This window comes from Carassius auratus, chromosome 15 (genome assembly GCF_003368295.1).
Source record: "Carassius auratus strain Wakin chromosome 15, ASM336829v1, whole genome shotgun sequence".
Classification (NCBI taxonomy): domain Eukaryota; kingdom Metazoa; phylum Chordata; class Actinopteri; order Cypriniformes; family Cyprinidae; genus Carassius; species Carassius auratus.
Window position 1 is genome coordinate 3,111,559 of NC_039257.1, and position 23,317 is coordinate 3,134,875.

A 23,317-nucleotide genomic window follows, 5' to 3' on the forward strand; every position below is an offset into this window, starting at 1 on the left:
TGGGAATACTTCTGTTCTTCTGTGCATGCGTTTGCAGAGTGAAAATCTGTACAGAATTAACCTTGACTTCAGATGTTTAGAACATACTGTTTAATTAAACCTAAATTCATTCGTTCAATACCAAATAAAAACTTCAAATTCGTCAAATCTGTGCTTAAACTGAGATAAAAAGAAAGTTGCTAGTGTCTATAGTTACTCACCCTCATGTCATTCCAACTCAAATTCCACAAATTAAGATATTTTGATGAAATCAGAAGAATTGTTGCATAATTTAGTTTTCTTTGCGCACAAAAAGTATTCTTGTATAATATTAAGGTTGAACCACTGATGCAACATGGACTATTTTAATGATGTCCTAACTGTGTTTCTGGGCCTTGAACGTGTCAGTTGCATTGCTGTCTATACAGGCTCATAAAGCTCTCAGATTTAATAAAAAATATCTTCATTTGTGTTCAGAAGATGAACGAAGGTCTTGCGTGTTTGAAACAACATAATTACAGAAAATTGTAATTTTTGAGTGAACTATTCCTTTAAAAGAAACTGTGGCATCACTCACAGTCCACTGGACTCTGACAGAAGATGACGAGAGAATTGTGGGATTGTGGAGGTGAATGACAACATCCCCCAGCTCCCTCTGGATCTGCCCATGGTCCACTCCTTGACTGGTTGGTGGGACGTCTACTCACATAAACCAACCACATAGAAAATATGAAGCACTAGCATATATGAACAGCAAATACCCCAGAACAATACACAACATAGTGATACATTTCAGAACTCTCATGGGTGCAATATTTAAAACGCTTGTCTGGGAGGTCAAAGGTGAACTGACCTTGTGTCTTGACAGCGTCGCTGATGGGGCTCGGGTCGCTCAGGCCGTACGCATTAGCCGCTCTCACCAGGAACAGGTAGACGCCGCTGGGCTTCAGACCCTTCAGAACGAAGCTCTCTGTCTTCACGTGATCCGCGAGCGTCTGCCAGCTGCTGCCCGCCGCATGGCTGCCGTCCACACCACACAAATCAAACGTCAGTTTACCCTGCGGCCCAAACTTTGTAGCGAAACATCGCAACTACAAACATTACCGCATAACTCAGGGCTTTCAGGAAAGCACAGACGTGGGTATGATTATTTATGACATGCCGCAGCAAATGGACTGGCTGTTTACAAAACCGCCATTTGCTTATAAGGATATCCACAAATGTTTATAAAGCACACGCTCGTACAACCAAACGGACCAATGATAGAGCAGTATAGTCAGAACTGATGATGTCACCTGAAGGCTTCTATGACGTAGGAGGTGGGCGTGGCTCCAGCGTTCAGGTTGGGCTTCCAGGACAGAGACACAGAGGTGCGGCTGACGTCCGTGACCTCTGGTTTGAAGGGGGCGCTGGGGATGAGGTTGGGATCTGTGGGTCGGCCCGGCTGAACAGGAGCACCAAACTCTGAAACCATAAACACATGAGAATATCACCCTGTGCAATGCTAACAACCCAAAACTGTTTTTTTGCCTTGCTTTCTGGTCTAAATAGCTTTACAATTAAACAAATAAATATCTAAGGATTCTTAAAACAAGGTCAATTTACATGGGAAGCAAAATACTATATGCAGTATCAGACATTATATGAAATATTAAACAGATATCAAGTCTTGTTTTTAGAGTAATGTTAGCTTTTAAAATTTGCTACTAGAGTAAATCGACTTGTTTTCTCTTTTGAACTGTGTTTATTTTCCTCACTCCACTAGCATGTAAATCTTGCTTTAAGGACGTTCAGTTATTTATGTTGGAAAAGAAGAGAAAAATACTGAGAAACAAAATGTTTTTGGTTTTTTTGTTTCCCCAGTGCAGCGGGGGACAATGAAAACCAATTACAGGCAGACGAAGGTTTAATTTCAAACTCAATTTTACACTTAATTTCCTGACGTCTGGTTCTCAGCACTCTCACTCTATTGTCTGTTATCTTGTCTTACTCTCTGCTGTACCTTGCACCTCCAGGTAAGCCTTCCAAGACGCCTCTCCGCTGGGGGTGGACGCGGTGCACGTGTACATGCCAGTGTCTCCCAGCTGAAATCAAGAAAACAAATAGCGCTATTAAAGCAAATATACACATATGCATATACATTAATAATGATTTTCCTGCATTCAGCTCTAAAATAACACTATAATGTCATTTCACACCAGATTACACAGTCTACATTGCACAATGTTTTACTTACCATGAAAATTATGATTAAAAACAAACAAATAAATACAATTCCTTAAAAAAAAATGTAATTCAATAAAATATAATTTTCCTAAACCTGTAGTTAATCTGAGGACATACTAGGTAATCAAAATGATGATTAATAAATAAATAAAACAATAAAATAAAATAGTAGTTTTCCCAAACCTGCAATTAATTGGAGAACTCATTAGGAAATCTAAATAAATGAATGAATGAAACTAAAATTAGTAAAAGCGGAAGAAAAAAAAAGACTAACATTTACATGCATGTTCCTAGACAGTGGTTTCTTAGCACAGAATGATAATTATAGTGACTGTATGATGTAGTGTTGGTTTATGCTAATATCTTAAAGAAAAAAAGATACATTTAAGAACACGTCAGTCAATTTATGGAGGAGGTATGAAAGTCACCAGAAATAGACAGTATATCTGGAGCTACTGTGTGTGTGTGTGTTCGCTTAATGACATGTTCATTACTGTGGAGCGCCTGAAGCGCAACAGATAGAGACGCATCTCCTGAATTCGCTTTATCTCTCCTCTATTCTTTAAAAGAAGCGAGATGTCGTCAAGTGAGACATCTATGTTAATTAAAGTCGTATTCTGACAGCCCACACTGCTGGGACCTTTGACCCCTGTGCAGGGGGAACCCATGCACGCGCTCACGTGTGTGTGCGTGTGTGTGTGTGCGGTGACAGGAAACACTCCCCTCCCCCTCACGGCTGACGGGGGGTGACAGCAGGAGTGTGTGTTCACACATCAAAACCTGCAGGCTGACTGACAGCTCTCTGAACACTGGCCGTCTGTGTGTGAGATGATGATGATGTGCTGTAGTGAGGGATGAAAGGAAAGCCTGTCTGATGCTGTACGACACACACCACTCACACACCAACAGAAGCACAGACCTTCAAAGACGCATGCAGAAACAACACATAAAGACTGATCAGTAGCTCATTTAAATAAGCAAGGATGTATGATCATATGTCAATATAGCAATACTGTATCAATACTTTGGACTTATATTATTATTATTTACTTATTATGTGTATATATAAACACCTAAAAATAAACTGAAATTATTATAAAAAAAAAAAAAAATACTGCATAGAAAATATGGTCTAGTTTTGAGATTAAAATTAAATTGCGGCTATAAAAGTAATTAAATAATTTCAGTATTTTTTCCAGATGATGTGATAATGATGACATATAAAACAGATATTAAGTCTTTAGAGAACTCTCAAATGTTATGTTTAAAAAAATAAAAGGGCCAAAAGGCTAAAAAAGTTATTTTCATTTTAAATTATATATATATATACGTAAACACCTAAAAATAAACTGAAACTGTTATTTAAAAATGTGACAAAATTTGTGAGTTTTATGCATACATAAAAACAAAACAAAAAAATGGCAAAACAAAAAAAAGGAAAAAAAGTGATGTTTGACAAAAATGACATTTATTTTACTTTTTAAACAAAATTAAATTACGGCTATGAAAGTAATCAGTTTCATTAATGAACTAATAAAGTTAATACTGTTGACAAAAATAAAATTATAAACAAATCATGCAAAAGCCACATTTTTATCAAGGTAATCATTTTATTTTTTACTAATATATATGTGGTAAATCTGTGGAAAAGTGACCTAAACATGCGAAAAGAATTCACAACACAACATTTTTATAAAGTGAGCTGTGATTATTTGATGCTGTGAGTGAATCCTGCAGTGCTGTCTCAGATATCTGGGAATAAAACAGCTAACGGCTCAAAAACAGATCTGCCAACAGCAGCTAACCGCATCCAATAAAGCACCCTGCCGCATTCAGAAACCCCCATGAATAAAATATTAATAAAGACGAGCGGCACGGCACAAAACTGCTCAAGATTCCCTGTAAATAGTTGTTCTGTGCGGTGTGTTTGGAATGGAAAATTCCATAAAAATCTGTTACTAAGGAAAACCGAACAAGGGAAACAGTACTTTACGAGAACAAGTTGGTTTGGTGCAGCAAACGAACACATGCCTCCATACGTGAGTGTTTTAATGCATCACGAGGGTCAGAGAGGAGTTTCAAAGCTATAAATCCACCAAAGGAAAAGGTTCCCATGAACCCGAGTCACGTCCCCTGGTACTGTACATTTATCTGCATGATAAACATGTCAGGCTTTGATGTGGTTCTGAGCCCTCACAGCCACCGTACCTTGGCGTAACGGATCTGCAGGGCTCCCGTGTCCAGCTGTTTGAGGCGAGAGTCGTGGGTGGACACCAGGACCCCATCTTTCCTCCACAGGATGGTGGGAGTTGGCGTGCCGGTGGCTTGGCATCCCAGGACCACCGTCCCATCTACAGCCACGGTCTGGTTGGTGGGACCCTGGCGGACGACGGGTGGAGGTCTGTCTGAGATCACTGTGAGAGAGAATCCAGTCACTTTCATACAGGAGCATAATAACAGTAACTAAATAATTGTGTTCCTATTATTTATTTCTATCATCTTGAGTGTTTATTGTATTTAGTTTGCACATTTATTTAATGGTATATCAATACCTAGACCAAATTATTTTCTTTCATTCTTATCACTTTATTTACATTTATAGCTACAGTAAAATAAATTAATTAATTATGCAATTCATTAAATAAAAAGCAGAATAAAATAAAAACAACATTTAATTAAATAAAAAGTAAAATTATATATATATATATATATATATATATATATATATATATATATATATAAATATATATATATATAAATCTATTGTCAATTTGTTTTCTTTTTTTATTTATTATAACACCCTAACACCCTGTTCCCTATTCTTTTTCTATTCTATATACTTTTTCCTTTCTACATCTTTCTACATCTCAAAACATTTTAACATTATTTTACTCTTTCTTGTTTTGTTTTCTTTATTTTTTTTAATAAAAGAAAATAAATAAAATGGATCACTTTAAGATGCAATCCCTTAGCATCTGCAAAATAAATGTATGTATAAAGTAAATGCATGCATGCATTTGTCTGAGCTGCAAAATAGTTACCGATATGAATCGAAATGATCTATAACGCCACTAAAATGCATTAAACTAAAAGTGAGAGACCGCAAGACAGCACGACACAGAGGAAGAAAGTGAGACAGAATGAGACGCAGAGTCTTAAAGTTGTCCCAGACCTACTAATATCATTATAATAACTATAATGAAACACTACAGTCCTCCAAACCAGAATCCAAAATACATCCTTCCACATTTTCTAAGAGCCACAGAAGCGAGCGCGTGTACGGTCAGAGGTAAAGAGAATGAAGAACGCAAATAAAAATAAATGTAACCAAGGAAAAAGAGCATGTGAGAGAGCAATGCCTGGCAGCAAACGAGCTGAGTACATGTTTTAAGAACGAGAGAGAGAAGGAAATAGAGATGCAATCCAATTTTTTCAACTGGAAGCAATTTTCTAATCAGTCACCAGCAGTAGCAGAGTGAAGCAGGGGCGTGTCTAGGGGGAGGCTGGGGGAGGCAGAGCCTCCCCTAGGATAAGCCCTGCCTCCCCGAGAAACGGACTGTCCCTCTGATGATAAATAAACATTTAAAAGTTGATTGTTTTGTGCATATTTTTCCATCAGTAGCAGATGAGTCTGACCCAACAAAAATCCAGTTTGGCGCTGTTTGATAGTGCTCGCGTGCTTCAGACTTACGGGCTCAGAAAAAGGGCATCATGTGAGAATAGAACGCCAATGAAATGTTTACCTGGCAGAGCCTTAGAGCAGTGGCGTGTCCACAAGGGTGGCACAAATGAGCTTAGCCACTCCAGTTGCCACCCCAAAACAGCGTATGGGATCGAAGTGCATTGAGAGCGAGACATCGTGATTTTGACTGAAACAGGGTTTTTTGAAAGTCAGAGAATTCTGCGACTTGCGACTACGACTTTAAGGTCCAACGCTAAAGTGCCCTCGCGGTCCCGTCTGCCCCCTGTCCTCAATTTCTGCCGAGGGTAGTATAGTATATTAATATTTTTGGTTGTGGACAATAAAAATGTCTCCACGATCTGCTTTTGAAGAAATATTGTTGCATTGTGCCGCAGCGCACATTCTATCAGCTGCAGTTCTGGCGCCACAGAATTATTATAATACATTAACATAAGTGTTATCTCAGCGGTAGAGTTTCTCAAACAGGATACGGCACTTATTCACAAAATTATTATTATTATTATTTGCATCTGCTTTAAATCCTTATTGCTTATTAAAAGTTTCATTCGTGTGCTTTTCTGACGTTCGGTTCTTCTAAGCACAATCAAAGTGCGGCACGAAAACGAAAAAGCCCTTCAAACTGTGCCTGATTTCTAAGTTATGTTCTGTGCTAATACTGTCGAAACACAAGGTTTATGTATAGACTAAGTTGGATATGTCTAAAATGAAAGTAAACAACTGAAAGAGGATGCATGTCTGTATGCATGCAGGTCTTAAAGGGACAATAGGCTACATGCTGCCGTGTGAATTAAAGGGACAGTTCACCCTAAAATTGAATTTCTGTCATTGTTTATACACTCACATGTTTTCCAAAACCTATATTAACTTCTTTCTTGTGCTGAACACAAAAGAAGATATTTTGTAGAATCTGTGTAACCAAACGATTTCTGGTTCACATTTACTTTGATGGTAGTAAAACATACTCTGGAAGTCACTGTGAACCAGCAACTGTTTGGTTTTCTTCAAAATAATGCTTATATTTAGCAGAAGAAAGAAACTCATTCAGGCTTTTTTCTTCACTATTAAAATTTTTGGGTGAATTATTCCTTTAATGTTAATAAACACCAAACCCACAGAGAAAAATCACTCAATACTCTTGACTGAAAAAAAAAAAAAATAATAATACAGTTGCTTTAATAGGAATCAGTGTATATAGTGTTTTATTTTTATATTTGTTCATTAATTATTTTTAATGCTCCTGCTAATTACATTTCTTGTACCTGAAAATAAAACACTTTATTTGTATTATATCTGTATTTTTAATGTGTATCTTTGTTCTCATTTTTTAATAACAAAGATAAAATAATTACAAAGATTTTTATCTTCACCCATGCACTTTGGCCTAAATATCTGCCATACTTTTTCATATTTTGTTACCTTAAAATGCTTTATAATAGGGAAATTAGTTTGGCTGTGATGCTCAAACAGCTTGCAAAATAGAAAAACCAACATGACAAAGAATCAGGATAAAATCATGATTTCTAAAAAAAAAAAAAAAAAAAAAAACCCATACAGATTCCACACCCCTGTAAAATAATAATAACATTTGCCTATGTCAAGCACCACTAATAATAAATAAAATTAAATAAACAAATAAAATAAAAATAAAACCATATTTAAAAACATTTATGTTGCCTCTGCTAATGAGATTATAAATTAAATTCTTATAGTTTCACAAAAATATATTTTATTTCAACTCTCTAAGTCTCCTTACCCCCTGTAGCCTAATATGTTCCCTTTTATCTAGGCCTACATGTTTACATTTATTCATTTAGCAAACACTTTTATCCAAAGCCACTTACAACCAGAGAATACCATTCAAATACTATACTCATACTGTTCAAATGAGCATATGCATTTTTTTTTTTTTATTACCTTGGGCCGCATTCACAAAGAAACTTAGAGGCTAACTGGCGAATTTATGGTAGCACCTATGTCTGGAACAGCTTAGAAGAAACAAATTAATTTACCTCTTGTCTATACAAACCTGACTTCAGATTCATTTAAAAAAAATCCTACTCGTGTAGCAAGTCTTCTCACAAGCAAACACCTGTCACTCATCATCAGGCAATCACTGTGATCTGTTCTATATATTAATCTGTGAATAATAATAATAATATCATCATCATATTATTAATGTTGACCGGGTTTAACTAACTTTTATGTGACAGCCCTATAGTCTAATAGGGGCCCTGTACCTATCTGTGGGTTCCTGGCTTAGAAAAAGATATACACTAAAACAGATTGTGTGTAGTAGGCTAAAGATTTTTTTACGCCGATTTTTTCAGTTGTTTATGTTGCCCCCCCAAAAAAGCCAAATGCCCCCCCAAACATGACATCCTGGTAACCCCTCTGGAGTGAAGCCAATCTAGAGACGAGCAATTAATACGGGCAGCATTAAACCTCCCTCACACACACTAAAACACACCCAAACACAACCTCGTCTCTCTCACAGCGGACCTGTTCAGTCTGACTGTAGCAAGAGCTGTGATATTTACGTCCATCTGATTGTGTTTGACCCGCTAGAAGCATTACCGCCATTTACACGGCTGCAATTTGCATAACCGCCACTGCAGCGCTTTTTCAGAGCACTACAACCCTTTTGTGAGGACCATCAGAGGGATGAATTATGTATCACATGACACGCTCGCTCAGGCACGGTTGTGTCCGCGCGTCGCCGCTGTTGTAATTACTGAATCATCATGGCGGTGACCTGTAATTATGCTCCGTGCCCGCAGTGAAAGTGAGGCCAGAGAGCAGATTGGTGCTAAAATAACTGTTATTATTCTTTCTTTACCTCACATTCGCTCTCTTTGTCATGCGTTGGTGTTTTTTTAAGGACGGCACTCACAGGGGATAATGCTGGATGACAGAGAACTGCCAAACTGTCACTATTTAGTTGACTATTTGAACACATGGAGTAATCAGTGTTGGAGTAATGTGTGTATTTTCTATAAAATATTGTCATTTGCATTGAATATGAATTTTAAACCTAAATTGTATGTCCAGCCACAAATTTTTAACAATGTTTTGCCTTTATACAGTGCGTGTCGCATGCACAAATGAACAGCATGAGATGTAATCTCTATTTAGCCAACAAATGACTCTTATGAACCCATTCTTTTTAATGATTCAGTCAAAAGACTCTTTCGGTCAGCGAATCGTTCAGGGTTACTCACTACATCACTTAAATTATTTATGATATTTACAAAAAAGATTATTACAATAGCAGAATGTGATTAAGTAAAATTAATTGTGTCCTGGCAGAAAGCTGTATTGTGCTGTCTTGTCAAAACATCTGACATGCCTACATCAAACTAACAACCAGAAATCTATGAAAAACGAATATAAAAAATCTATGAATAAATCCATAAGTAATATAATGAGTAAGTCTTTTAAAGTGCCAAACAGAGCAATGAATACAGTATAAGGCAATCAATTTAAAATATTTAATTATAAAAAAAAAAAAAAAAATTAAATTAAATTAAATTAAATTAAATTAAATTAAATTAAATTAAATTAAATCATTTTGGGAGTAACGTCCCCTAAACTCAGCAGCAAAAAAGGTATGCACATGAGCACTTTTGCGCTCACTAAGGCTTCATCTGTGTTGAGTGCGTCCATCTCACCGTCTGTAACCTCCAGCAGGGCTTTGGTGATCACACTGCCAGCGATGTTCAGAGCCTGACAGCTGTAGTAGCCTCCGTCCGAGCGCTCCACCGCTGTGATGGTCAGATCGCCCGTCTGAGAGACTGAGAAGCGACTGGAGGGTGGAGGAGGCTGAGAGGAGAACAGAAGGTTCTGGAGAGGGGAACGAGAAAAAGATCTATGATTAGAGGTAGAATTTGATAACAAAAATATAAAAGCATAAAACACTAATCACTGCAAGAATATTCAGTGTGTGAGAAATACACAACTTGTCAGGACTTGCATGTTATCACTAACTATTGAATTCCTGTGATGAGTGATACTGATCAAACCAAGATGACTTGAGGTGTGCTAGAGGTGTGGAGTGTCACAGGACCCATTAGATGTGTGTAAATGTGCAGATGGCCTTAGAAATCTACGAGCCTCATAAATCTGACTGACTTTAATGGGGAAGAGTGCCATGCGTTTTATATGTTACTGTATAAGTGTGCTCAGGAAATGCATCTTCATAGTGATAAAACACAAACATTCTCACCTGACTGCCTTCTTTCTGCCAAAATATGGCAGGTTGAGGACTTCCTGTGGCTTCGCACTGAAAGGTCACGGTGCGGCCCATGCCGACCACTTGATTCCTGGGTCGCACCACGAACACAGGAGGAACTGCAGGAATATGCGTTAAACAAATCAGTTACCAAAGATCAATTCATTTTGAGTCTTAGTATGTAAACCACAAACATTAACATTAACATGAATGCACTTACAGTGGAAGTCTATGGAGCTTGATGGTTTAACAGCAGATGTGCAGCGTTTATTTTCTAATATATGTATTTGCATTTCATTAAATCATCTTTCTAACACCTGGCACCAAGTACCTGTTTTCCATTTGAAGATATTTAAAAAAATTATTTATTTCTGTGATCAAAGCTGAATTTTCAGCATCATTACTCCAGTCTTAAGTGTCACACGATCCTTCAGAAATCATTCTAATATGCTGATCTCATGTTCAAGAAACCTTTCTTATTATTAACAACATTTTTGTGGATGAACTGATAGATTTTTTTATTTTTTCAGAATTTATTTACAAACAGAAATTCAAAAGAACAGCATTTATTTGAAACCGAAATTCTTTGAAGCATCATCAATGTCTTTACAGTTTTTTTTTATTAATTTAATGCATCCTTGATGAATAAAAGTATTAATTTCTTTTTCTTTTTTTACAGTACTGAATATATAAATATTTTAGTATTTAAATATAGCACATAAATATTAACATTTTAAACATCCAGTGTAAGTGCATTACACTACACAATTTTGTCAGAATTATTTTCTATGTACGTCTGTGTCAACATTTCTTTCTTAACATTTCTTTACACAATGCTGTGAAATGACTTGATGAGCACATTGTTCTATCCTGTTGAATTATTATTTATTAAAACAGAGAGTCAGGCCAATAATCTTGAGTTTACGTCACAGATTCAGCCATGACATTCTTGTTTTTTTTATAGATCTTTGGAGTCATTAAAGGGGTCATAAGATGCGATTTCAATTTTCTCTTTCTCTTTGGAGTGTTACAAGCTCTTGGTGCATAAAGAAGATCTGTAAAGTTGCAAAGACTAAAGTCTCAAAGCCAAAGAGATATTCTTTATCAAAGTTAAGACTCTGCCACGTGTGTGTGTGTGTGTGTGTGTGTGTGTGACAGAGAGAGAGAGAGACAGGGTCACACAGTGGAGTCATCTGTCTTAACAGTCCGTGGCATGTGTTCTGCAAACACACATGAGCTTCATCACTGTGTCTGTCACAACACTCTGTTCTCCTTTCGAGTTTGAACTGATGGTAAAACCGTAAAATTAAAGACATTATTAACTGTCTTTACATTTATTTTGAAAGACGAAGCATGTGATTATGGAAAGGGGCGTTACATTTCCAACGTGTGCTTGTGGTGTTTGGCCAATCACAATGCAGTTGGTCAGTTGGCCAATCAGAACAGACTGTGCTTGTCAGAAGGAGGGACTTTGTAGAAAACAACACGTTTGAGAGAGGTGGGGCATAGAGGACCTACAATAATGTACTGTATTTGAAAAATAATGTGTTTTTTTTACAATAAAGCATGCCAGCATATTCTATTACACCAAATACATAAAATAATAATCTTTAAAAAAAAAGTATCATATGACCCCTTTAATATTTTTGGTCCTAAAAGAGAAAGACTGAATTTTTAAAAGTGCATTTCAGCTTCTACAAGCAAGTCTCTCATTTTGATTTCAGGGGGTCTTTGACATCAGCCGAATTTCTTGTTTGTACAATAAATACACTGGAGACTGACAGAGCTCGACCCTTGAGCATCACATTAACGGCAGGCCATAACAGAAGCGTCATACTGCTGTTTAATGGAGGGATGTGCAGGTATGCCGAAACATAAAAACAGATGTAGACGCAATATAAAAACGGCATGACCGCCACGTCTGCTTCATTTGCATGTGCAAGGGCACAAAGCAATCAAATTTACTTGGAGATGGGGGATAGATTTGGCCCATCTGTCCCGTGCTGACACTCTTTAATGGCACCGGCGTCATGTGGGATGCAGGTTTTTCATGCATCTTAATAACAAACTCCGTCTCGTGATTTCCGACGTCAACTCGACTTCAGTGTCCATAATAGCACGGAGCCATTTCAGTGTGTAATAAGGATGAAAATGTTCATAATATGTGACACAAAGTATGACCCCCTACGACGGCGAGCGCCACATCTAAACCAATCTTAAACCTGTCAAATCACACACTGCCGTAATGCGTCCGGAGGAACAAAGGAAGAATTTCCAACTAAGTGAGAAATAAAATGAGGCAATTTTGACATTACCTTGTACGCTCCGAGCGAGCATTAGTTTTACCCAGGCCTGCTGTGCTGTCACTGTTGCCGGTGACAACCCAGACAAGCGTGCTGATTGGTGGGAGGATGGAAGGTGGATGGATGGTGGTTCTGACAACTTCCTGTTGCTGTCAATGCAGCATAAATGGTGACGGGTGATATTTGCAACTTACCAGACACAACTGAAAGAGGAAAGAAAAAAACAGAAGCACGATAAAACACAGATGTGATAGATGTGCAAATAAACCGCACACGACATGGAGCAAAAATGACAGGATATGCTTACAGAACAAAATCAGCGCAGCGATGTATTAATGAGAATAAAACACAAAAAACACACAAAACATAAGGTGTGGTTAGCACACACACACACGTTGTAAATATATCATGAGCTGAAATATATGGCAGAAACCATACAAAGAAACAATTCTATCAGTCATGAGGTATGAATGGAGGCTTTATTCTTCTGGTCTGGGCAAAGATTTTATTAGGTGAACAATGTACCCTGGGGTCTGGCCCTTTAAAAGCTACAGTGTTTCATTTTTTACCAAAAATGGCATGAATTTAGGGGCGTGTTTGTCTGAATATTGGCAGACAATTATTTGAATATTTTTAAATAGTTTTATTATGTCATTTGTTTCCGCTGCACTCTTAAAAATTGTCTTTTTTTGCAACAGATGGTTCCATGGAGAACCTTTAAATTTCATGGTAGCTTTCCATTGCATAAAAAGGTTCTTTATAGTGGAATAAGGTTCTTTAGATTACTAAAATGTTCTTCACTCTAAGAAAAGAAACTGTTAATTTAAGAACTGCTGATTAAAAGGGATCCAAAGGTGGCTATTTTGTGTCACCTTTATTTAAAGAATGTGATGCATGGAAATTAAACAATACAAATTCTTAACATTTCAGCAGCAATTTGTGAAAGAATCCGCACTCTCCAGTACACAGATTTAAACAGTTAAAAACGACATGAAATGGCATTCACCAAGCATCTTTAAAGTGGCATATTTCCAAATTAAATCTACTATTTAGTTAGAATAAAGTAGGCTTATGCAAAGAAACCATTGATGAATCGTGCACAATAAACCAAGAACATTTGTTAAGCAAGCTCAGTTAATAGGTCAAATTTAACTTTAAATGCAATAACTCGGGCTATTTGGAGTCGATCCTATGAGATGGACACAAATGAAGGGTGAGTGGTATATTTGAGAACAGCTGGGTAAAGAGAAGTCGACTTGGACGGGCCGGTTGCTCTTTTGGCAGTGGTAGCGGCTCCCACTCTACTTGGTTTCCACGGCCCATTAACGCAGCTACTCCTGGGACTCGCATGGCATTCTAGCACTTTCCTCAAATACATCAGTACTAATGACTAAATCGCCAGCTGAGAGAGGCCTCATTTGTATCCAACATTATCTTTCCATGGCTTTTTAACAGAGAACCGACTCTTGTTCTGAATGACCTATCTCAGAGATTGTGTGTGTTTGTGTGCATTTGACTGTTGAGCTTTTCAAATCTTGAACTGAATGAATCATTTGAGGAATCGTTTGACACTACAAATGCATCTACGATAGCTAAAAGTAGGAAGATCACAAGGTTTTGAAACACACCCCATGTAATTCTCTAAAAACTCTAGTCAATTGAAAGACATGCTCTAATAGAACTCATCATTTTGAATTTTTAAGGAATCTCGTTTCTTGGCATCTGAAAAAGCAATGCTGTGCCAAAGACAAGTTTGGTAATAAGCCCCTTCACTGGACAGACTGATTATTGAAGCAGACGTGTTTGGAAGTCTGCTTCCAATGTTGCTGGCCCGCTAAACACACACGTAAAATAATAATTCAGCAATTTCTGTAAGCAGTAAAAGCAATAAGCGAACAGGGAATGAGAGAGGAGGAGAAGGAAAGTGCTCAGGGGTGGCACACACAATGTGCACATTGTTCTCTAAGAGTTGAGCCTTCAAGAGAGTGAAATTCACTCAAGGGGACGTCAAGTGAAAATGAGTGTTTCTACAACCACTTTTTTTATTAACATTTTTTTTTTTATAAATTATGACTAAATTATAAATAATTGCAAATATACAAAAATATTTAAAAACTACTAATATTATTATAACTAAATATTTCAGATTTTTTATCTGTTTATATATTTATATTTATATTTTTTATAATTATTTTAAAAATTATGCTATTACAAACAAACCAAAGTAAAAAATAAAAAAATCAATCAATCAATATTCATATATTTATTGTAAATTAAAAAATATATTATTCCAGTAATTCTATCTCAGTTGTGGTATAATTTCCACAACAAATTTTTTTTTTTAATTATAATACTCTGTTACTAAGAAAACAAAAGTGAAGAGCAAGCTTGAGATAAAATATGGATTGCGATTAGTGACAAAAGTTAAACATCAACTGAATCATTTAACCCTAACTAACCTAACCTAACCCAAGTTTCCAAAAACCTAAGAAAGATGAAGATATCACCCATTCTTCACATTAAAATGTCATTTCCACCACAGGGTGTGGAACATAATAAATCATTTGAGATGTGGTGGAAATGATGCTTCAGAAAAAGGACCGAAATAATCCGGTTTCACTCAGAGAAAAAAAATAAAAAAATAAAGCTTTTTCAACAGCTAGAAAAAAAAAAATGCTAAGGAATATTCAAAATGATGCAGCATCCAGTCGGACAAAGCTACCTGACAAGCTGTCAAAGCAGAAGAGGTTTGTCTGAAAACTAACAGCTGTGAATAAGCTTGTGAAAGCACACACACAATCTCCCGCCCACCGAGGGCATTGGTTACTTCAAATGATAGATAATTGGCTGCAGGATCAAAGCAGCGTGAGATGAGTGACAGCGTGTGTTTGTGTGTTCTTACCGTGGACGGTGAGGGTGGCGCTGGCCTCCGTCTTCCCCATCATGTTCTCCGCCTGACAGGTGTAAGTACCAGCGTCTCCTGAGGTCAGTCTCTTCAGTTTGAGCGTGTGGTCCTCCCAGATCTCATGCCTCAGAAGATGATGATACACAAGCAAGATGATTTTCCCACTCCCATTTCATTGTTCTTAATATAAACTATAAGCAGAAGTTTTCTCACACATACCTCCCCTTGGGCAGATCTCCGTCCTCTTTCCTCCAGCGGATGGTGGGCACGGGGTCTCCTTGAGCTTCACATCTGAACTCCACACTCTGGTCCACCAGGACGGACTGACTGCTCGGCTTTCGCAAGAAACTGGGCCGCTCTGCACACAAACACACAGCTTATTATGTACCACACGTTTCCCAGTCTTCCCTATGAGAGATTCCCTTCTCTGATCTGATTGGCTACTTCTGAACTAACAGTGAACTATATCTACCCATCTATTCTTATTCGTTCTCATCTTTCTTCTTCATAACAGAGTTCCTCAAACAAACAGCTCGTCTATGGTTTCTGCTTCATCTTGAACTCTGACTTGTTGTTTTAGCCTAAACGTTCATGCAGCTAATCTTAAAGAAAGCTTCCTCTTGTATTTGTTTATTAAGATTATATAACTTTGATGTTAGGATATGATAAAATCTGCCCAGATTAAGATAATCTAACTGACTGATATGAGGATACAGAGCTACAGCTCCTTAAAGGCACATTTACTGTATCACAGCAGTTCATTCATGTTTATCGATCACTTGTAATGTAGCCATTGATTTTTTTTTTAGTCCATGTTGTGTTTATAACACTTTCCATTTATATTACTTTGCATAGAATGTGGGCTAGCTAGTACTGCTATCAGTGTTATGAACTAAAACTATTAAAAATCATTTTCTATTATTTAAATAATGTTCAATAATAATAATACAAAATATTTAAATCTTAAAATTTCAAATAAATACGTAAATAATAAATAATACATAAATAACATAAATATATAATAATATATATATATATATATATATATATATATATATATATATATATATATATACACAACTTAAACTACACTAAAAAAAATCATTTAAATAATAATTTGAATAAAAAATACATTCAATCATTGTAGACAAATAAAACTAAAGTAACATCGATTTATTAAATGAAACAGAGTCATTAATTTATGAAAATTAGCTGAATTAAATGAGAAATTAGTCTTTTAAGGGGAGTCATTTTTTTATAGTTTCTTCCATCTCACTTTAATGCAGATTCTACTGTAAGTCTGTAATTTACAGGTTTCTATTTCCAAATTGTAATTAACATATCAACAATGGCTCAACCAATGGCTTGAGTTGGGGGCGGGACTATCTGAATGACCAATGGCAATCTGTTAGAAAACAATCTTTATTTTTTCAGCATTGTGTTTTGTAATTCTACTGGCACTTTAAATGAAACCTGCTGATATTTCTGAAAGTGTTTTTGGAGGAATAACATGTAACTCTATTTCTTACACTTGGTCTAAACTGAGAATGACAGTAAACTTGACTTGACATCATATGGCTGGTGACTTTCTCCTGCAATGTGTAAATATGCCAGCAGAGTTTGAATAATGAGGTTGACAGTGATGAAGAAGAGGACGCTGTGTGTGAGGGATTAAGGAGGGAAGGTCAAAGGTCACAGCTCTGATGTTGGGTAGTGTAAACTGATATGTTAAGGTGTTGGATGACAGATGAATGTATATTTTTGTGTGCATGTGTGAATAAAGGAGTGTGTGCAGTGAGCTGGTATTTGTTTCACGGCAAACTGAGGATAATGGGTCCATGTCTCCTAAACAGGGTCAATGACATGCTGGAGTCTTCCTACAGCTAAGCACACAAACTCTAAACATCTGGACTCTGTCCTGTTCTGCCTATAAACAAACACTTCATACAGTGTGTGTGTGTGTGTAAGTAAATCCATCTGCATGCGTTTCCACAATCGAATGCACCAGAGGTTTGTGTGGGAACCTGATTATATAAACATGTGCATCATGAAGAAGGCAGATCATCTGCGGGAGTATCTGACAATCAGACATGTCATATATTGAAATGCACAAATTTAATTGGATTAATATATCCAAACGCACCTAGAACGGTCAATTCTGCGATCTCGCTCTCTCGTTCCCCCATCATGTTGGTTCCCACACACACGTACTTCCCAGCATCTGTTTTTCTGGTGTTGGTGATCATCAGTTTTCCTCCTCGTATCTGTCAGAAAGAAAATATGAGAAGTCATAAATATGTGGATTAAATGTCAAAGGTCAAAACCTTTACACTATATTTTTGTAGTAGCTATTCAGCTGAGCTTATAATTTCCTAGGCATCTGGTTTCAGGCCAAATAGGTCCTTTTTTTTCTTCTCAGGCAACTGTAAGGGCAGCTGGGGGTCCTTAGTCACCTGATCACATCAAAATCACACACACACAGAACACATCTGACCACTGCATCAGGGGACCACACTGTGAGAGTCAATGAGGGGGAGCAGAATATGGCAGCTCTCCTGCGGCCCCCTACCTGCCTGCACTTACACAGGTCAACATGTGGGTTCACTTTATGGCAGATCATGTCATGTCTCATTGATTAGCATACACTGCGGTCAGTGGTGAGTCCAGCGGCTGGATCTGACTGTGGTTAATTTGTGGAATGTGTAAACAGAGTCTCGGAGATAAAGACCACAGGCATTCACTGTATATCCCATAATTTACAAATTAGATGCAGATATTACACTTATGAGGTCATGTTCACAAATGCCACAAACAGTCTTCAAGTCTGCACTAAAATGGAATATTGCATCTAGAAATTCACAATAAATGGACAAAAGAGATACACATTGTTGAAAGAGCAACGGCTCTGTGTAGTTAATGCTGCTCCATGTGAAATCACACACGTTTAGAGATTTACCGCGGATTACAGAACCGGCTTTACTGACAAGATGCGCGTTAAATATAGCATGCGATTTATCGTGCAGCTCTAAAAGAAAGTAATGTAGAAAAATGGAGGGATAGACAGAATTTAATAAAAAAAATTATAGATGGCTGAATAGACAGACTGATAGAAACTAGCAAGGAAACTAAAGAAGAAATGGATGCATGGATGGATGGAAAAAAAAACAACTACAGAAGAAATGATGGATGAATGGATGGAGAAAAAATGATGAACAAACAGAAATTAAATAAACAATGGATGGATGGATGGGATGACGGGTAGAAACTAACAAAAACTAAAGAAAAAATAATGAATGGAAGGACACGAACAAAAATACAGTAGAAATAAGTAATGGATGGATGGAGGGATGCTAACAAAAACTACAGAAGAAACTAGGAATAGATGGAAGGATGGATGGATGGATGGATGGATGAAATTGTGCTAACAAAGAAACTACAGAAAATATTAAAACTAATGCATTAACTAATGAAGAAACAATGGATGGATAGACAAAAACTCAAACCATAGATGGATGGATGGATGGAAAGACAGAAACTAATAAAGAAAGTAAAAAAAATAAATGGATGGATGGAAACTAACCATAAACCATAGATGGATGGATGGATGGAAAGACAAACTAACAAAGAAAGTAAAGATGGATGGATGGATGGAAACTACAAAAGAAACAATGGATGGATTAATAAATTGAAGAAAAAAGGATGAACAGACATATTAAACAATGGATGGATGAATGGATAGAAACTTTAAAACTAAAGCAGAAATAATGGATGGATGGAAAGAGATGGATGATGCTGACAGAAACTACAGATGAAAAAAGATGGATGGATGGAAACTAAGCAGAAAAAAAGATGATTGATAGAAACGTGAAAAAAGTATCAATACACTATCAATGAACATTAAAGTGTATAGTGTCTCTCAGAGGTGTAAAATGAGAGTTTGAGCTGATTTCTTTTACAGTCATTTACATTTAAAAGACAACAAACATCTAAACGTATCCTTCACCAGGTCTCATGAGACGTCCAAACCAGACACATTCTGAAGCATTCTTCAGTCCTGTCCCCTCTCCTAAATATTAATGGTGGAAAAAAGTCTTTAAACAAAGGAGAGGTTTGGAGGGGAAGGAAGGAGGGCGAGTTTATTTAAGGCACCCCGTGGTGTTGGAGAGGGTTTGAAGTGTCATTATGTTACTGTTTGTTTGAGCGAGAGCTTAACGGCTGAAACGGCACAAGACTTGCAGAGCAGACAAGGTCGGGTCAGACAGAGGAGTAAGTGTGTGTGTGCATTTGGAAGAATATACAGTGAACAAAAAAAAATTGAACCAAGGGAAAAGTGAGAATGTGCCTCAGGAAAAAAACTTGAGCTCCATTTCAAAAGACAACGAGCTGCCTCATGAAATGCATTGTGTTTTTTCTGTTTAATGTACATGGTAGCATATGGCATGAAACCTTAAAACTGTTGTCCAGATAGGCAGCTTGCTAGGTTTCATAATGCAGCTACCCAACTACCCAAACATCCCAAGCTAACACAGACACATATTTGGAGTTCCATCGCGGCAGGATCGTTTCACTCTCGGTCCAGAGTCAATGAACCCTCCCTCCCTCGCTCCCTGTGTTCTCGGGTAACAGCAGGGCGGCTGCTGAGGATGCGATCAATCTGAGCATTGGGGGATTGCTTTATCCGCATGCCTTTTGTCTTGTGTGGTTTGGCAGCACTGCTCGAGCAGAAGTGCTCATACAGGGCTCTCAGTGTGGAGTCATTCAGCAGGCCAGATAATCACACACAAACTCCGAACAAAACGCTGTGAACAATACGGAGCGTCAGCTTCAATGTGCCGCACTGCTCCAGTTAATTTTTGAGCAGACTGCAGCAATTACTGCTGAAAAGCAATTAATGGCCAAATTGGAGCGCTTTAATTTAGAGATAACAGTGGAACGCAAAACAAACGAATAATGCCGATGCTCATTATTGTACGCAGAGCTGTAGTTGAGCCAATGCTCCAACGGATATGAGTTTATTGCTGTGAAATGTGTTTTGTCACTAAACAAAAAAAAAAAAAAAACACAAATGATTCTTACAGGAACACAAATATTTACAAAATATTTACACTGTTTGTACATTTAAACACAACCCCATTCTCATAATTGCCACTCTTAGGTTTTGCTTTAAAAAATTAATTATTTGTAAAAAAAAAAAAAAAAAAAAAAAAAAGACAAACTATATTATTTAATTGTAAGGTAGTATTTGTTGTAATGGCATTTCTGGCTTACACACACACACACACACACACACATATATTAGTGGTTGGCAATTATTAAATTGTTTATTAATCGCATTGTTATGCATAAAACTAATAATGCATTCAAAAATAGTGAATTGTGCACTTTTGTTATTTTTAAAGTAGAGCTACTGTTATACAAACAAAAGGCGCTTTTACAAAATACAAAATGCTTTTACTTCCTATTAGAGACCTGCACGATTGCGGGACCCAACGCAGAAGAGTGTGGCATGAGACAACACTTGATGGGCGGGTAGAGACTTGTGTGTATCAGGATGTGGTAGAATAATTAGGGTGTGCTCACACTAGGCAATCTTAACCATGCCGGAGTGCGTATGACCCCCAAAGCATGGTTCATTTGAATAATATGATCATTCCATTAAGCAGTCCCTGGCTCGGTTGGAAGAGGTGGGCCAGACCGCGGTTCAGTTATATATAGATCAGTGAGTGTTAGTGCTAATCGTGCCGGAGCGCAGATCTTCTGACACGTGCTACATGTTAGTGAGATCGCTTCTCTGTTGTCTCTGTATTTCCAACTTATAAAGTCAATGATTACGAGCTCGTTGCATTCTTTTCTGTTAAAAATAACAGTGGACAGAGGTTTGTGAATGTTGAAGCTTAGAGCATCCCCTCCTGTGACCCATGATTTGTTTATATGTGTTTTCAGAGCCAATGAGCTGCGACAGCGACAAGCAAAATCTCTATTTTAGAAACAGGTTCTATTTCCGTGACTTTGTGGCTGGAACAAAAACATACAAACTATTTAAAAATTGATCGTCTCAGCTACTGATTATGTGCTTTATTCAGTTAAATGTGTCTAATGTCAGTTCAAATATCATTTTCTTTGACATTATAGCCATAATGGGGAAGTCGTGGCCTAATGGTTAGAGGGTTGGACTCCCAATCGAAGGGTTGTTGGTTCTAGTCTCGGGCCGGACGGAATTGTGGGTGAGGGGAGTGCATGTACAGTTCTCTCTCCACCTTCAATACCATGACTTAGGTGCCCTTGAGCAAGGCATCGAACCCCCAACTGCTCCCCGGGCGCCGCAGCATAAATGGCTGCCCACTGCTCCGGGTGTGTGTTCACAGTGTGTGTGTGTGTTCACTGCTCTGTGTGTGTGCGTTTCGGATGGGTTAAATGCAGAGCACAAATTTTGAGTATGGGTCACCATACTTGGCTGAATGTCACTTCACTTCACTAATCACTAATAATGAAAGCAACAATAGATCTTGAAAATAAATTAAAGCAAAGATTTGTTTAAACCGTGAACTCAGTGCGCACCAACAAGTTCATTCCAGTCACGCAGTATGTACATTTAATAATATTAAAAAGGTTTAATATTTATTAATTAGCTTATAGGCTTATACATTGTGTTGTGAGTGGCATAGAGAGCCCACCCACACACGCTTTTGATTGGCTGTGGTATTTGACTGATTCGGTCATGGTTGTGTCTGGTTTGGACAGCTAAATTGCTTGTCGTTGGAATCTTTTTGTGTCAAAAGAGTATATATAGATATATATTAGGGGTGTAACGATACGCGTATTCGTATTGAACCGTTCGGTACGACGCTTTCGGTTCGGTACGCGGTACGCATTATGTATACCGAACGGTTCGTTGGAGTAATTAATTATATTTGAAAAAAAAAAAAAAGAGAGAAAGAAATATAATGATATGCGTTCAACAAGGTAGCCCAATAACCCAAACAACGTAACAGGCAACGCCCCTGACACTCCCGAAGAAGAAAAAATCACCAACTTATATGTTTATGTTAGGGTACTCAGCAGGCGCTCGCTCACTCAGTACACGCTGAAGGCTCGTTGCAAAATAGCCAATGCGTTTAACAGACTAGAAATGAGAAGATCCTCCAATAACCAACAGGTCTGGTGTTTGGGTGCACTTTGGATTCCCTTTAAGCTATAATGGTGATGGCAAGAGAGTGGTGGATAAAAAAACAACGGTATGTCGCATCTGCAACATGACAGGGTACACCAGCGGGATTACAAAAAAAACAAAAAAAAAAACAGCGGGAATATCTGGGATATATGCGTCAGTACTATCTGGGAAAAGACGAAAAAAAGGAGAAACATGCACGCAGCAAACTATCCCTGCAGCATTTAGACACTATAGCTTACAGGGAATCCAACCCAAACACCAGACCTGTTGGTTATTTTAGGATCTTATATTTCTGGTCTGTTAAATGCATTAGACATTTTGCAACGAGCCTTCAGCGCGTGCTGAGTGAGCGAGCGCCTTAGGGGCCGTTCACATATCGTGCCTAAAAACGCATGGAAAACGCTAAGCGCATTTTTCTCCTGAGGCGTCTGTCTTTGCTAAGCAACAATGACGTGCTCTCTCCATGAGACGCGGAAATTTCAGCGAAGGATAAATGGATTTGCAGCTCTAAAAATCGCTTGCAGTAGCTCTGCTACTGAATTTATTTCAAAATTGCAATCCATATACAACTATGATCAGCTGTTCCTTCATCTTGGCTGAGCTCTCAACGTTGTTACGGGAAAGGATGAAGCTGATTGGTTGGTTCTTGTCACATGACCCGCGGTGCGCTTGCGGCATTCTGAAAAGTTGAGATGTTTTTACATTTTGCTGTATCTAAAACGTATCGAACCGAACCGAACCGTGACATCAGTGTATCGTATCGAACCGAACCGTGAATTTTGTGAACCGTTACACCCCTAAT

The 23,317-nt window shown here is 37.7% G+C and overlaps 1 protein-coding gene across 10 annotated transcripts in view; it reads right to left on the bottom strand.

The window, feature by feature from the left end:
* Positions 1-23,317, bottom strand: part of LOC113114762 (roundabout homolog 1-like) — a 260,076-nt gene that overhangs the window by 27,558 nt on the left and 209,201 nt on the right. For 4 of the 10 annotated variants that reach the window (XM_026281733.1, XM_026281732.1, XM_026281740.1 and 1 more), the window contains 11 exons: positions 17,488-17,608; positions 15,564-15,702; positions 15,342-15,469; positions 12,634-12,642; positions 10,131-10,255; positions 9,577-9,748; positions 4,414-4,619; positions 1,970-2,063; positions 1,275-1,443; positions 833-999; positions 557-678 (listed from right to left, as the gene is read on the bottom strand). In XM_026281733.1, the coding sequence (XP_026137518.1) occupies positions 557-678; positions 833-999; positions 1,275-1,443; positions 1,970-2,063; positions 4,414-4,619; positions 9,577-9,748; positions 10,131-10,255; positions 12,634-12,642; positions 15,342-15,469; positions 15,564-15,702; positions 17,488-17,608 (1,452 nt within the window). The remainder of the gene's footprint in view (positions 1-556; positions 679-832; positions 1,000-1,274; positions 1,444-1,969; positions 2,064-4,413; positions 4,620-9,576; positions 9,749-10,130; positions 10,256-12,633; positions 12,643-15,341; positions 15,470-15,563; positions 15,703-17,487; positions 17,609-23,317) is intronic. The other 6 variants (XM_026281731.1, XM_026281738.1, XM_026281737.1 and 3 more) reach the window with 2 other exon arrangements.